This window comes from Mastigoproctus giganteus, chromosome 8, assembly GCF_048544385.1.
Source record: "Mastigoproctus giganteus isolate SK-2022 chromosome 8, ASM4854438v1, whole genome shotgun sequence".
Classification (NCBI taxonomy): Eukaryota; Metazoa; Arthropoda; class Arachnida; order Uropygi; family Thelyphonidae; genus Mastigoproctus; species Mastigoproctus giganteus.
Genome location: NC_143582.1, coordinates 91,631,480 through 91,646,708, shown reverse-complemented (window position 1 = coordinate 91,646,708; position 15,229 = coordinate 91,631,480). Strand labels below are relative to the sequence as shown.

Sequence of the window (15,229 nt, the reverse complement as noted above, 5' to 3'; positions counted from 1 at the left end):
TATTAACAGTAGAAGAAAGGGGTTAAATCACATTGAGCCATCACTTGATGTCAGTGGGGTAACTATTGATGACCCTGCTCAGGTTGTTGAGAAATGGAATAGGTACTTTGCATCCGCATTCACAAATGAGGTATTCTTTAGGGAGGGGATACCAGAAGTTTATCAAACTCTAATATGGAGCTGAATGATTTTGTGATTACTGAAAGAAAAGTGGAAGAGAACTTGTTGATGCTAAACATAAAAAAGTGCTTGGGTTGGATAGAATCTATCGAATTATATTAAGGCAGCAAAGGAGGTGAGCAAACCCTTATTGCAGCATTCTTGGATTGAGGATAGGTCACCATGGACTGGAGAAGTGCAAATGTATCCCCAATTCATAAGGCAGGATCAAAAGGTGACATGAATATTTACAGACCTGTTAGCTAGTGGAGTCACTGGTTAAAGAAGTAATGCAGGACTCTTTTTCACAGGAATGCAATTATACTACAGTCACAGCATGGATTTGTTAAGGGGCAGTCTTCTTTAAGCAGTCTGATAGGTTACTGTGATGCAGTGACCAAGGAAGTGGATGCAAAAAACATTTTGATATCATATACTTGGATTTAAGGAAGGCATTTGATACTGTTACCCATAAAATACTGCTGTATGAACCAGAGAAATGTGGCATTAAGGGCAAGTTACTGCTCTGGATAAAGGGATGGTTAAGTGGAAGAAGACGGAAAGTGGTTATCAGTGGATTAATGTTATTTGTAGAGTCACCCAGGGTTCAGTGCTGGGCCCATTTTTGTTTTCAGTATTTATTAATATATTGATGAAGGTATATCAGGATTAATGTCTAATTTTGTAGGTGATACAAAAGTTGGCAGGGTGATTAATGATAGTAATCAGGATGAGCTACTTCAACAATATCTAGGAAAATTAGGTTGATTGGTTGAGAAATGGCAGTTGAAGTTTAAAAAATGCAAGGTACTGCATATGGATAGCAGCAATACCCATAGTAACTTATCAATTGTGTGGTACTACACTTAGGGTAGTGAAAAATGAAAAAGACCTGGGAGTAATTGTGCAATCAGATTTGAAATTCTCTGAGCAGTGGAGACATGCTGCCAGGAATGATCACGTGGTTTTGTCAATGATATACCGAAACTTTGCTATCAGCGATAAGAGGGTGATTATATCTTTGTAGAAGGCCACATATTTAGTACTATTATACACAAGTCTGGGGGCCTCACTTTAGGAAGGATGTAGGTCTGCTGGAATGGGTGAAGAGAACAAAAGGGTGCTCTTACTCCAGACATTGCAAGTTACAGAGCCTTCAGCTCTGCAACTTGCAATGTCTGAAGATTAGCCGCCTGTGGGGAGATCTGGTTGAGGTGTTTAAGGTCTTGAGTTGATTGAGTAAGCTAACTGTTGACAGCATTCTTCCTCTTGCTGACAACACACACACACACACATAGGGTCACAAATTCAAGTTGAGGAACGGTGGTTGCAGGATGGATGTGCTCAAGTTTGCCTTTGGTAGTTGATTGTTGGAACATGTTTCCATCTGTTGTTGTGGAAGTGGGTGGTTTGAATAAATTCAAGGAAGAACTAGGCAAATTCTTGGATGATATGAGGGAAGTGTGTAGTGTTATTTTTTTATTTTATTTATTTTTTTGGCTGATGCTATATAAGCTTGCTTTCTGGCATCATTTGCCACTGCAGCTGCTGCTACTATTTTCATGAATGACTGACTGGAATTTTTAATCAGGATATTATAAGTGTCACATTAACAGATTAATCAGTAGTGTAATAGATAAAGCATGTCTTTACATTCTTCAGTATAGGTAATCAATTTGAAACATAGGTGGCCCACTGCTCCCCAATTATTCCTTGATTCTTTTGATGGAAATGATATAAATAAGAGAACAGCATGTTAGTGTCAAGGGAATTTACTGATAAAATAAACTATCTGCTACCTATTAAACTGGAACCTTTCTTTTGACCTTTACAATCAACCTTCACAGCATTCTGAGGTCCACTCAGATCATAATTATCACAGACAGTTTGAATCACAGAATCTGGCATTCCTCTGGGTAAAGGAAAATGACAAATTTGTATACGTGTTGCAGACAGAAGTATACCAAATGTATAATCATATTATCAACTTTTAACATTTGCAAGACTCATTCTCAGATACCATTGAATTCAGTTTTTTGAAAACATTTTTTACTAAATTAAATTATCATAAAGCAGTACAGTATTTTAACTTTTACTCAGAAATACTTGTTATATGCAGCAATATGTTGCATATTTTGGGAAATGCTCTTGTTCTATCCTAAATTTAATTTTCTTAGGGTTAGTATTAGTTATTGTTTATATATTAGGTGTTCAGATCTTCATAACTGATGCTTCACAACTGTAGATTTCTTGCATCATTATGCCTGTTGTAATAGTTCTAACAGGTATTACTATATTCAGCTAAAAATCCATAGTAAAAAATCCAGAAATAATAAATGGCCTTGCTGGCAATGTATTAAGGGCAAGTTGTACTATACACTTGTGTTCAAAGAAAGAAAATCACCCTTAAAATTGTAATTGTCATCCGAATAACATAAGTATATGGCAGTATTTCTTACAGATTGCATCAGATAAGATTGACACGCGTAGGTGATGATGTAATACTGCATCAGCTGTAACTTTTAGCTATATAAGCACGCTCTGCAAGAGTTGCAGTCATTCCTTGCTTGCTTGTGTCGAGATGGCGAGTTACGTGTAGTTGACGCCACGAAGAAAGAGTGTTACTGTTGCTTTACGTAGACAAGATACTCTGTATAGTGTCTTGTCTATATATAGTGTCTCTATTAACAGTCAGAAGACTCCTCTTCAAAAATGTATTTGTAGCTCTTCCTCACACAAAAAATGAAAAAGGCCCGATTAATTTGGTGCAAGTAGCATGTCAAATGGACCCCCGAACAGTGGAAGTCAGTTATTTTCTCAGATGAGAAGAAATTCAACCTGCATGCCTCTGATGGGAGACAAATGATTTGCCATAGATGTGGTGAAGATTACCATCCAGACTGCATGGTGTCTACAGTGAAATTCCCTACCAGCCAAATGATATGAGGGTGCATTTTGTATCGCGGAGTAGGTTACCTGCAGTTTATAAAAGGTTTTGTAAATGCCAATGGATACCTGGCTATATTGGAAGGCAAATTGCTGCCAACCATTAGAGACCATTTCAACCTGCAAAGTAACTGCATCTTTCAGAATAACTCTGCTCCCTGTCATCGGACGAAAAGTGTAAGTAGGCACTTCTGTAGTTACTTAAGCTTCATTTCTCCATTAGAGATTCGACAGTAATGTGTTTACATTTGTTACATGTGAAAAAATAGTTGGAAGAATGGTCCATTACAACCCTTAGCTGGCCAAGAAACAGCCCTGGACCTGTTTGTTTGTTATTTGGTTTTTAGGAGCATTAGCAACTAAGGCCATATTGCTCCGGGGATATGCGGTGGTCATTCCCTGACCTTTCCGCATCCTCCGTATTTGGTGGTCACGGGCTCGAACCTCGGTCTAATCAAGAAGCGTGTGCTACGCACTGCTGCTCCTGCCCACCTGGCTATGGAGGCGCCGCCCCTGGACCTGAATCCTATAGAGAACTATTGGCATCGTGTGGAAGCTGCAGTTGCCAGAAAGAAAGCAAAGACCCTTTGTGACCTTCAGGAAGCCATAATTCATGTTTGGAACCACGAACTTCAGTTGATTATCTTCAGAAATTGATGCTTTAGCTGTGTGCTGCTGTCAGGGGCAGAGGTGGTTCAACTAAATATTAGTTTGCACCTGGTGAACTTTTCATTTTGTTTTCCATTTAAAATGATAAACTGAAGCAAACTGAGGGCTTCTGATAACATTTCAGCCATAATTGTTGTGTTTACCAAAACTGTTGTATAAAGGTTGCAAATGCTCATTTTAGAATATTTTGAGAGCGGCTGTCAAATATTACTTAGCTTTTGCCTTAACTATTAATAAATATCTTTTGTTTATATTTTTGTTTGCGATGCTAGTCATTAATATAACATACCATCGCAAAAAAGGGTTAGAAATGTGAAATTCCTAGGTGATGTACTTTCCTTGAGCATCAGTGTATATAATGACAAATTTTTATGTGTTGCAGAAGTATACTAAATGTGTAATCATATGAACTGTTAACATTTCTAATACTCATTCTCAGATACCTTTGAATTCAGTTTTCTAATAACATTTTTTACCAAATTAAATTATCGTAAAGCATTATTTTAACTTTTACCCAGAAGTACTTGTTATATGCAGCAATATGTAGCATACTTTGGGAAACACCTGCTCTTGTTCCATCCTAAATTTAAATTTGTTAGGGTTAGTATTAGTTATTGTTTATATATTAGGTCTTCAGATCTTCATAATTGATGCTTCATAACTGTAGATTTCTTGCATTATTTTGCCTGTTGTAATAGTAATGCCTGTTCTAACAGGTATTAGTAGTGTTCAGCTCATTAGTGAAATTTCCAGAAATAATGATTGGCCTTGCTGACAATGCAGTGCCTTATACTGTATATAACAACTGGCAGTGGGGGATCACTTTGAAATAAGTTGTTTATATTATATAGCCCTTGAATTGTTGCTTTTTGTATTTAATACTTTTAGGGCGGTTGACATGATAATGCCTACTCTTGTTTAGAATAGATGGCTGGGGTAATAGTTTTTGCTGCTGTCCTTTTTGTGTCTGTTTTCGTTTAGCACAATAAACTCTGTTCCTTAAATGAAAACTAGATGAAACCGGTGTTCTACACATGGACCATAAATTCTTTTTGTGTGGCTTAACGGAGTATTTGTCCACTAAATAAAATGCTGCCCATCTATGAATTTTGATAAACCAAAAATGCAAACCGCTGGAAAATTATAAGGAAAGTCAATAGCATTTAGAATACTTTATCCTTTAATGAAACTGATGACTGATTGGAATGAAAGAGGAGAGTTGTATTTATATTGAATGTTAATGAAAAGTTGGGTTGGAAATAAACATAAAGCTTTAATCTGTTGAATGTATGGGAAAGTGGCAGTAGTCTTAAAATAATTCACTCTATCTTATATTATGAAGGTAGATATGAAATGTCACCCGCAAGTGCCAGATGGTCCTCAATGCCTATAGTAGGTCATTAACCAATTTCTGCTTTCCTCAGCAAAGCAGATAATGTCATATTTCCATACTATATTATACAGCATCTTTAATATGTGCTTTCTCTACATTAGTCGGTTTAAATTATCCACACAAGTTATTTTATTAAAATAAAACACACACTGCAGTGCAATGTATAACAACTCCTTTTTTATTCCAGTAAGTTCTTAATATATTAAGATTTTACTTAGATAATAAAAAAGCAGGGAAAGAAGAAAAGTATGAGTAGACTGTATATCACTTATTACACCAGGTGAGCTAAAAGGTTGCAAGTGTTATTGATGTTTTGTAAGTTGTCAAAAAAGTCTTAAAGTGTTGATATTAGCAACTGAAGAGTTCATCCAGCTTCATACTTGTTCATATTTGTTAATATTTTTCTGGCTCATATTCAAAAAATTGTATACCTTACATAAAAAATATAAAATGTGAATGATGTCATACCAATTTATTAATATTTTTATATTTTCAGATAACAGCTGCACACCAACATCCCCTTCTAAAAATGCACATTCATCTTCAATTGAGAATCATCAAGAGAATGAAAAAGTAATGACTTCCAGTAGTGTTCAAACTGATGAGGTTCAGAAGTATCCATTATCAGTGGATCATTCAGGTGTCATTTCGCCACCATCTGCAAGAAGACGTAAAGTAACACCAGATGATAGGACTAGGTGCCCTTCATCACAACCGACTTTGCTGGATAGAGCATACCACAAGCTGTTTGGTGAACGTCGTCAAGCCAAAGAAAAAAAGTCTTCCCATATTTCTCATTCTCCTTCATCACCACAACATAATGACGAAGATCCATTAGCAGAATTAGATTCTGTGCTAGATCATTATAGCAAGATGCCTTTAACTAAATCAAACAAAGATGGTTACAGGAAAGAACGGGAAAGAAATGGAGGGACTTGGCCAAAATATCGAGGTCCATTACTACATTACACAGAGGTTGGAACTGTTACAACCTTACAGCCTTATAAGAAAAAAGAAAGGAAACCACTGGCAACATTTACAAAACAGATAAATTTATATGATTCAAAAGAACAGCTTTGTGTTACTAAACAACCTTCTGAAACCCGAGTGAACTGCTTGCTGGAACACTGCAGTGATAAAGAAAATCGGCATGCAGTAAGCATTGACAGAGAAAGAGTAGCACTTTATGTTGAGTGTCAGCATGGTTCTCAGTCATCTGACTGTTCTACTGTGACCAATATTCCTGTGATGTCCCCATCTGCTAGTACAACTCAGACTTCTAGTTCTGGATCCTCCTATACATCTCCAGAAGTTGGTAGCCCTCATAAGTCAAATCTATCCAGTCGGAGCACAGAACAACTTGGAGATGTAGCACCCCCTCCATCTTATAGTGGTAGCACTAGTCCCACCGCCTGTTTGGACTATTCTGTTGTTTCAGCTCACCGTAATAAGGATGTGATAGAATTTTATAAAAACAGAAATAGGCAGAGGCCTCGTTCTGCACATTATATTCTTTCTGACAGTGAATGCCTCAGTTCTTTAGAGTCTACTGTGTCTGGACAATATAGTAAGTCTCTTGCCACATCAGCTCTGGATAGACCTCCCTACAGTCATTCAGAAACTATGCAGTTAACTTTTACCTCACCAGAAAGGCCATTAAGTTCACGAAGCTCAGGCCACATGTATCCCACATCAGTTCCTACAAGTCTTACGCCTGCAGTAATAACTTCACAGAACTTTTTAAGAAATAATATGCCATTTTATACTTTAGGCAGTGGTCAGCGGGGAATAGCTCATTCACATGCACATCACACCCACAATACTTCTGCTCTGTGCCCTGCTGGGATTGCTATTCCACCACTTCCATCATCTTCTAGGTACTCATCACCTCCAGGATTATCTGTATATACTTCTCGAAGTGGAGATTCTTTGCTGAGTGGTTCCACAGCAGAATCTGTTTTAGGCACTGATTCAAGGTCTTACCATTCTCGGGTTGACAGTGGCAGGTATACAATCAAAGATAGTGGACGCTATAGTTTTACACCATCCCCATCACCTTGTCCATCTCAGTACAGCTATTCTGGTCCTTCTCCAACCCAGAGTATGGAACTCCCACACTTCCACCCAATTCCTACTGCATCACAGTCATCAAAACGAGTAGTACCAACACACTCCCATGTACATGGCTATCGTGGTGAAGAATCATATAGTGCATCGTCTTATGATGGATTATCAACTTTCCCAAAGCGTAATCAAAGAATTAGGATACCATCTAATCCCAGTGTGACATCTAAGTCTTCAGCAGGTAAGGTGTCAAGTAGTTCCATAGAGAAAGCATCATCAGTGTCAGAAAGAAGTAGTCCATTGCCAGCATTTACAGTGGAATGGCAGAATCCAGATGGATCCCACACTGTATCATCAGATTTCAGAGGCAGAAAGTAAGAAATGTTTTAATGATTAATTAATAGTGTGAAACAAAAATGTTGTGGAAATTTATTTTTTGCTTTGTTTAAACTGTTGCCATATTTTTAGAATTTCGGGTTTGTAATCTAATTGTTTTGTCTTATTGTATTGTCTTGTATTGTATCAGTTCTTTATTAGTGGAAATTTCACTAATGAGCTGAACACTACTAATACCTGTTAGAACAGGCATTACTATTACAACAGGCAAAAAGATTTTGTTTAAACTTTTATATTTTTCAGTATAGTTTATTGTACAAAAGGCATAAACAAAAAACATTCAGCAGGATTTATCAGTCTTATAACAGTCACTATTTAGAGGTATATAGGCATCATTTCCGTTCACACTGTCAAGAGCCTCTTTGGAAAAAGCATAATTTTTTGATTCTTTTGCAGATTACAAATATTGTGGCTATAGTTAGCTGATCTTAAATAGAGGTGTTGGCTTGAAAACTCTCAATTTTCTTTTCACACATAAACCTGTCTCGAACAGTGTTTCCCAATTTTATTGCCCTTTTTATTGCCAAACACACTTTTTAGGGTATGGAAATTTGGGACCTGTTAACAGCCTAGTTTGACAGAAGTATTGTGTGATGTCATGGTATCAAATTAAAGTAACTGGGGCCCCGGATGTCAAGTGAATTCGAGGTCAAGCGTATCTAGTGCAAATCAAACAGTGATCTTTCTCAGAGATAAAAGTTCTTTTTAAGTTATATCATTTTCTATCAGCAGTTCATTTATCATAAATAAGTTCTACACTTGTAAAGTATCAAGTAAGGACAGAGAAAGGAAATTCACCTTTCTTTTTTGTTATATATATATTACATTCTTTACTAACAACTAACCTTTCTAACCGCTTGGCCTCCTTGCGGCACTGCTCCTGCTTCCCCGTGGTGGGGCCGGAAACCTTGGCAGAAAAGTCCTCTTGCCAAGGGCGAAAAGGAGCAAACATGGCAAATACAGACCATATTGACATGAATAACGACAACCCAAAGAGATTGAAGACTGATCAGGTGGAGCAACTCTGCCTATCTTTCTTATAATCTTCCACTCTCTCAGTAACCAGCCTATGAGTAAATTGTCTCCCTTTGTTATACAGAAACATCTGGAGGGTATTGCAGGATCTCCCAAGACGGTGAAGAGACTGCAATCAGGAGACTTACTTATAGAAACCATGAATCAAAGACATTCCGAAAAGCTTCTACAACTGACAAGTTTTGCTGGAATTCCTGTAAAAATATCTCCTCATGCAACCCTAAATTCATCTAAGGATGTTATATCGAGTTGGGATTTATTAAATGTCACAGAGGAAGAAATAACCCAAGAACTGCAGGGAGAGAACGTAATTGAAGCAAAAAGAATAATGATTAAAAAAGATAATCAACTGACACCTACCAGAAATATTATTCTTACCTTCAATATGCCAAACGTACTCTCCTCTGTAAAAGCAGGTTATTTATTTTGTTGCATTCGCCCATACATTCCCAACCCTTTAAGATGCTATAAATGCCAAAAGTATGGGCATTCTAAACTGTATATAGAGGAATTCCTGTCTGCCCCAACTGTGGGTCCTCAGACCATATACAAAATGACTGTACAGCTACAAAAATGACATGCTCAAATTGCAAAGGCGACCATCCTGCATATTCCAAGATGTGTGAAAAGTGGAAAACCGAGAAATACAATACAAGGTTGAAAACAAAGTCAGTTACCAAGAAGCAAGAAAACTAGTTGTACCAACTATAAACCAGAATATTACCTATGCAAATTCTGTAAAAAAATATCAAGCAGTCTCCTTTCAAACTAATGTCACAATTCCTACTAATAAATCAATTTCTGATTGGGCTAGAAATGTCCTCTCTGAGATTCAACCAACTGTACACAAGCAACAATCCAAGACCACAGACCAAGCCAATAATACACCTCTGACAATACCAGTGTTATCTTCTCCACCAGTGATTGCTACCACATCTTGTATTACAAATTCAAATGCTATGAAAAATATTCAGGACACAACCATGGATACAGATGGCAGATCTGTACAGGAAGATCCTATTTTAGAAATCCATGCCAAATATGAAGAAATGGACATTGGTCGGCCAGTTTTCCAAAAAAAGAGACAAACAAAAATTGGAACACCATAAAACCAGTCACCTTCAAAAAGCAGTCAGAATCAGCTCCATCAATTAAACACAAATAATGCCTTGTATTTTACAATGGAACTGCAGAGGCTTTTGTTGCAATACAGATGATATCCAAGATCTAATTAATCGTTTTTCTCCAGTTGTCCTTTGTCTTCAGGAAATTTACTTAACATTGCAAATTTCTCCTTTGATAAAGAACTATTGCCTTTATTGAAGGGATCGTAATACAACAAATGCTGTCCATGGTGGTGTAGCAATCCTGATAAATTCAAAGATCCCAGCTAAACATATTCCACTTCAAACTGAAATAGAAGCTGCTATGTGTATAACTCTCCATATTGCAATAACACTAGTATCAATCTACCTACAGCCAAACCATACTTACTGTTCAAAAGATCTTGAAGACCTCCTTATACAGATACCTCCACCTCTATGTATGTTAGGGGGACTTCAGTGGGCACCATCCCTTATGGGGCGATCCTAAATTAGATAGACGAGGTTAACTCATTGAGAGCTTAATAATAGAGGCACTAAACCTCACCATACTCAATACTGGCACACTCGTGTTCAGCTCCCAAATGGACATACCTCAGCAATAGATCTCTCCATTTGTTCTCCATTACTTGTCCCAACCGTAGAGTGGTACGTTTTAAATGATTCAGTGGGTAGTGATCACTTCCCAATCGTATGCAACCTGTTAACAGTACAGACTCTTCCAGCTCAACCCTGCAGAAAATGGAAATTTGCCTGAGCAAATTGGGCAAAATCCATCTCCAGCCTATCGATGATGTGACAGAATACATCATGTCACATCTCCTAAATGTGGCTAAAGACACACCACTATCAAATCCCCCGGATCATAAGCATTATAATTATTGGTGGAATGAGGAATGCACAAAAGCCAAAAAAGCAAAAAATAAAGCCTGGAATTTGTTTCAGCAAAATCCAACAACAGCCAATCTAATAAATATAAGAAGTCAAAGGCAAAAGCACGTTTCATACAAAGGTAAGCCAAGGAAGAATCCTGGATCCGTTTTGCATCAAGCATTAACAAAAACACTGACACCAAAATAATATGGAAAAAAATTAGACAGCTTTCTGGTAAGTTTTCTATCGTACTTCCTCCAATCCTGTCCTGTAATGGGCGAGATCTATCTAGTCCTTTAGATATCGCAAATGCTTTGGGCAACACATTTGCTGAAATCACAGCAGCAGCTTATACTCCATCTTTCCAGAGAATTAAAAACACTGCAGAACAGCACTATTAACTTCCAAACTGCCCTCCTATCATATAAGAAACCTCTACAATATTCAGAACTCTTGCAAGCCATTGGAACATCCCACAGTGGTGCTGCTGGACCAGATGGAATCTATTATGAGATTCTACAACATCTCGATGATAAAGCTTTCCGTCTCCTTCTGGTCTTTTACAACCGTATTTTTCTAGAAAATGTCTATCCAGCTTCTTGGCATCATTCTACTGTTTTGGCATTCCTAAAATCTGGTAAAAATCCAACTAATCCCCATAGCTATAGACCAATATCCCTCTCAAGCTGCCTCAACAAAATCCTAGAAAAAATTTCCACTGTAGAATTGTCCGGATCATTGAGTCAGAACGGTTAATGAGCAATAGCCAGTATGGCTTTCGTCAAAACAGGTCATGTTGGACCTTATGGTTAAGGCTGAATTTGCCATTCGCAATGCCTTTATTAAGTATGAACATCTAGTAATGGTTTCCATAGATATAGAGAAGACTTTTGACACTACCTGGCGGCATGGCATACTAAGAGATCTTTACTCTCTTGGTCTGCGGGGCAACATTCCTATATTTGTAGAGAATTTTCTACACACTAGATCGTTTCAAGTTCAATACCAACATGCCCTTTCTGCAACTTTCATTCAGGAAGAAGGTGTCCCACAGGGATCAGTACTGAGTGCCACTCTTTTCGCTCTTAGAATAAATTCTATCACTAACTTTCAAATACCGTAGAGACTTACCTTTATGCAGATGACCTTTCCATCTCCTGTCTTTCCCAAAATATGAGATCTATTGAATGACAGCTTCAGATATCACTAAATAAAATACAGTATTTTATTTAGTCACTAGTAACATCAGATTTCTAGGATTAATTATGGACAACAAGCTAAATTTCTTAAGAGCACATTAAAAAAGTACATACTGCCTGCCTAAAAAAGATAAAAATACTCAGAGTTTTATCTGCTTAAACGTGGGATGCAGATCGTACCTCCCTTCTTCGATTATACAGGGCATTAATCAGATCCCGTCTTGATTATGGAGCTCCCATTTATGACTGCGTATTACGCTGGCTTGATCCAGTTCAACACAGTGCACTGAGGATTGCACTTGGCACATTCAGAACCTCACCAGCACATAGCCTTTACATTGATGCTCATGAGCTGCCATTATCTTTACATAGGAAATTGCTATTGCTGAAGTATTCGGTCAAGATACAAGGTTGTACCTTGCATCCCATTCAGCCATACCTTTTCAATCCACCATTAGAAAATCTGTACAGAAACCTAGCATAGTAAAACCAGCTGGTCATCGCCTTCTTGAACTACTGCAGGTTTGGAATTTTCCATCCATTCCGTACAACAGGTAGCCACTTGTACTCAACCACCATGGTTTCCACCTCCTATATCGACCTGTGACACTGACCTCTGTTAGTGGGGAAAGAATATTTTGCAAGCATCAAATATCAGACAATTTCATGAAGTTCACACTCAAAGATAAATTGGTTTTTTACCAATATACACAGATGGCTCTAAATCCAATTCAAAAGTTGGAGCAGCTGCAGTGTTTCTGAATACAATTGTATTAGCAGCCCTTCCTACTGAATACAGTATCCTTTCAGCTGAATTATTCACAATTAAAATAGCTTTAAAAAATCTCTCTCCTGACTCCTCTTTAAAATCAGTAATTCACACTGATTCCCTCAGCTCAATCAAGCCCCCCCCCCCACCAAAGCTATTTTTCAACTTTTTGTCAATATTTTGGTAGGTGACTTCTTTTTTTTTTTTTTTTTTAGTGTTTTTGTAGTGTTTATAAAGCAACAGTTTATATGTAAGTTGAAAACCTCCCCACTTAATATACTGCAATTGCATTTTTGGCACCTTTAAGCCTTTCTTTGCATGCTATTTAAAAGAATGAAATATATAAAAAGATTTTATTAAATTAATCATATGGGGTATTACTGTATAAATGTAATATTAATATAATAATAATGTTGTCATTAATGAAATTTATTGATGCCACACTGAACTAGTGATAGGCATAATAAAATGTTTAGTAATAGAGATTTCCATAAACAAAATAATTTTTCTAAATAACTATATTTATTTAATGAGTAAATATAATATTTTATGATATTAATTTAATGATATAATTTAATTTAATAATACAGGGTGTTAGAAAAGTTTCTCCACAGTGCTACTATCTGTTCATGTCTCAGCAATTTAGGCACCCTAGGAATCACCTGATTATCATAACTTGTTGAGACCTGATTGTGCAGTATTATTATTATTATTATTATTATTATTATTAGCAGCCATATGGTGCAAGGAAGCCTGAGGCATATGCTGCACCAGCCAAAAAAAAAATTTCTGAGTTACCCTGTGTGTGTGTGTGTGTGTGTGTGTGTGTGTGAGAGAGAGAGAGAGAGAGAGAGAGAGAGAGAAGAGAAGAGAAGAGAAGAGAAGTAGAAGGAAATCACCAAGAAAGAGAAGAATGATGATTAGCGAACGTTCGTTGCCAGACTACAGAACATTATTGATGAATTATTGAATGGTGTTTTTTTATATCTTTATAAAGTATCGGTATGTTAACAATTAAGGAATGAACCATTTTAATTGAGTATGTTTTCTGAGAAAACAACAGTATTTGGAAACATATTTAGTGAGGCAAAAATTTTGGGTGAGATTCCCAGATACTAGCATTCTGCATCATGATACCTTTTGCAATTTAGTAAAACAGTTCAGTTGCAGATGCAGCAAGAAGTGGTAGGAGAAGCTGTTGGAATTCTCTGATAAGATGCAGCAAAGGTGCCAGATCACCAAATAAAGGGTTTTTTTTAATTATTATTATTATGAATAGTTTCCAGATTCATTCAGAGTAAGGGAATTGATGTAGTGGATGAAACACTTTACAGTGACAAGGCTTTGTTTCATCTTTCATGCTATGTGAGCTCACAAAATGGTCGTTTGGGGTACAACAACTCCAAAATAAATTATACACTTTGTGGGGTTGAATTAAAAACAGTGGAGAAAGAAAGAGATCTGGCAGTTATAATGCAGGTGGATGTGAAGTTTTCTGAGCAGTGTACACAGGCAGCCAGGAAAGCCCATGGTGTCCTATCGATGATTTATCAAACATCCTGTAGAGATATGGGAGTCATAGTCTCCTTATATAAGGCAATTGTAAGATCATATTTGGAATACTGTGTTCAGATATGGAGATCTCATCTGAAAAAAGACATTAAGCTTCTTGAAAGGGTGTAAAGACAGGCAACTCACATGGTGACTCACATCAGCAAAAGGGCAAACATACAAGGAAAGACTCAGTATGTGAGCTACAGAGCTTGGTAACCAGACACCTTAGAGGTGATAGAGGCTTAAAAAGTTCTGAGAGGGTTAGTAAAGTGAAATTTCCTTCCCAGCCAGTGCAGCAAAACCTTTGGCCATTACTGTTACAGCAGAAATCCCCATTCTCTTCATGATTTGCCATAAAATTGTCTTATTTCATCATTAGGGTTGTGACATCAAGAACATGCATTGTAGATCCCATTTTCATCCCTGATGCAATAGAAATAAAAATAAAAATTTTTGAACAATACTGCTCTAAAATATTGTTCCCGTTCATTGCATGGCTTAATGAGAAAGAAATAACGGATTTCAGCAAGGTGGTGCTATGGTGCGCACTGAAAAACATTCCGCCTCTCTATGGAGTTACTTACAGATGTGTTTGGAGAGAGCATAATTTCTGCAGGGAATCGGTCACCTTGGTTAGCTGAATTGACACTGCTCGGATTTTTTTTTATTTTGTGATCAACAAAAGTCATGTTTATAAGAATAGGCCAAAAACAACTGAAGAGTTGAAAACCTCAGTTCAAATTATGGTACTTCAATTACACCAGAAATGTTAACAGTGTGTAACAACAAAATTAAATGTGTTGTGTTATGGTTACAAAATAATGGAAAACACCTTTCAACATCCTGTGTGTTGTTTTATGTACATTAATATTTAAATAAAATTATGGAATCATGAAGTTTGTTTTTATTCCACTATATTACTAGTTTCATTGTGGTAAGAATTTTCTAACACCCTGTATAAATAAATTTAATCCTTATAATTTACTAATTTAATTTAATTTTATTTAAAATTAAATTAGTATAGAATTTAAAAACTGTTAGACTATTGTAATGATCTTTATGAAAGCAA

At 36.8% G+C, this 15,229-nt stretch overlaps 1 protein-coding gene across 3 annotated transcripts in view; it reads left to right on the top strand.

Moving 5' to 3' along the window:
• Positions 1-15,229, top strand: part of LOC150081717 (MAGUK scaffold protein DLG5-like) — a 450,728-nt gene that overhangs the window by 266,101 nt on the left and 169,398 nt on the right. For all 3 annotated transcript variants that reach the window (XM_090378823.1, XM_090378822.1, XM_090378824.1), the window contains exon 15: positions 5,664-7,605. In XM_090378823.1, the coding sequence (XP_090234949.1) occupies positions 5,664-7,605 (1,942 nt within the window). The remainder of the gene's footprint in view (positions 1-5,663; positions 7,606-15,229) is intronic.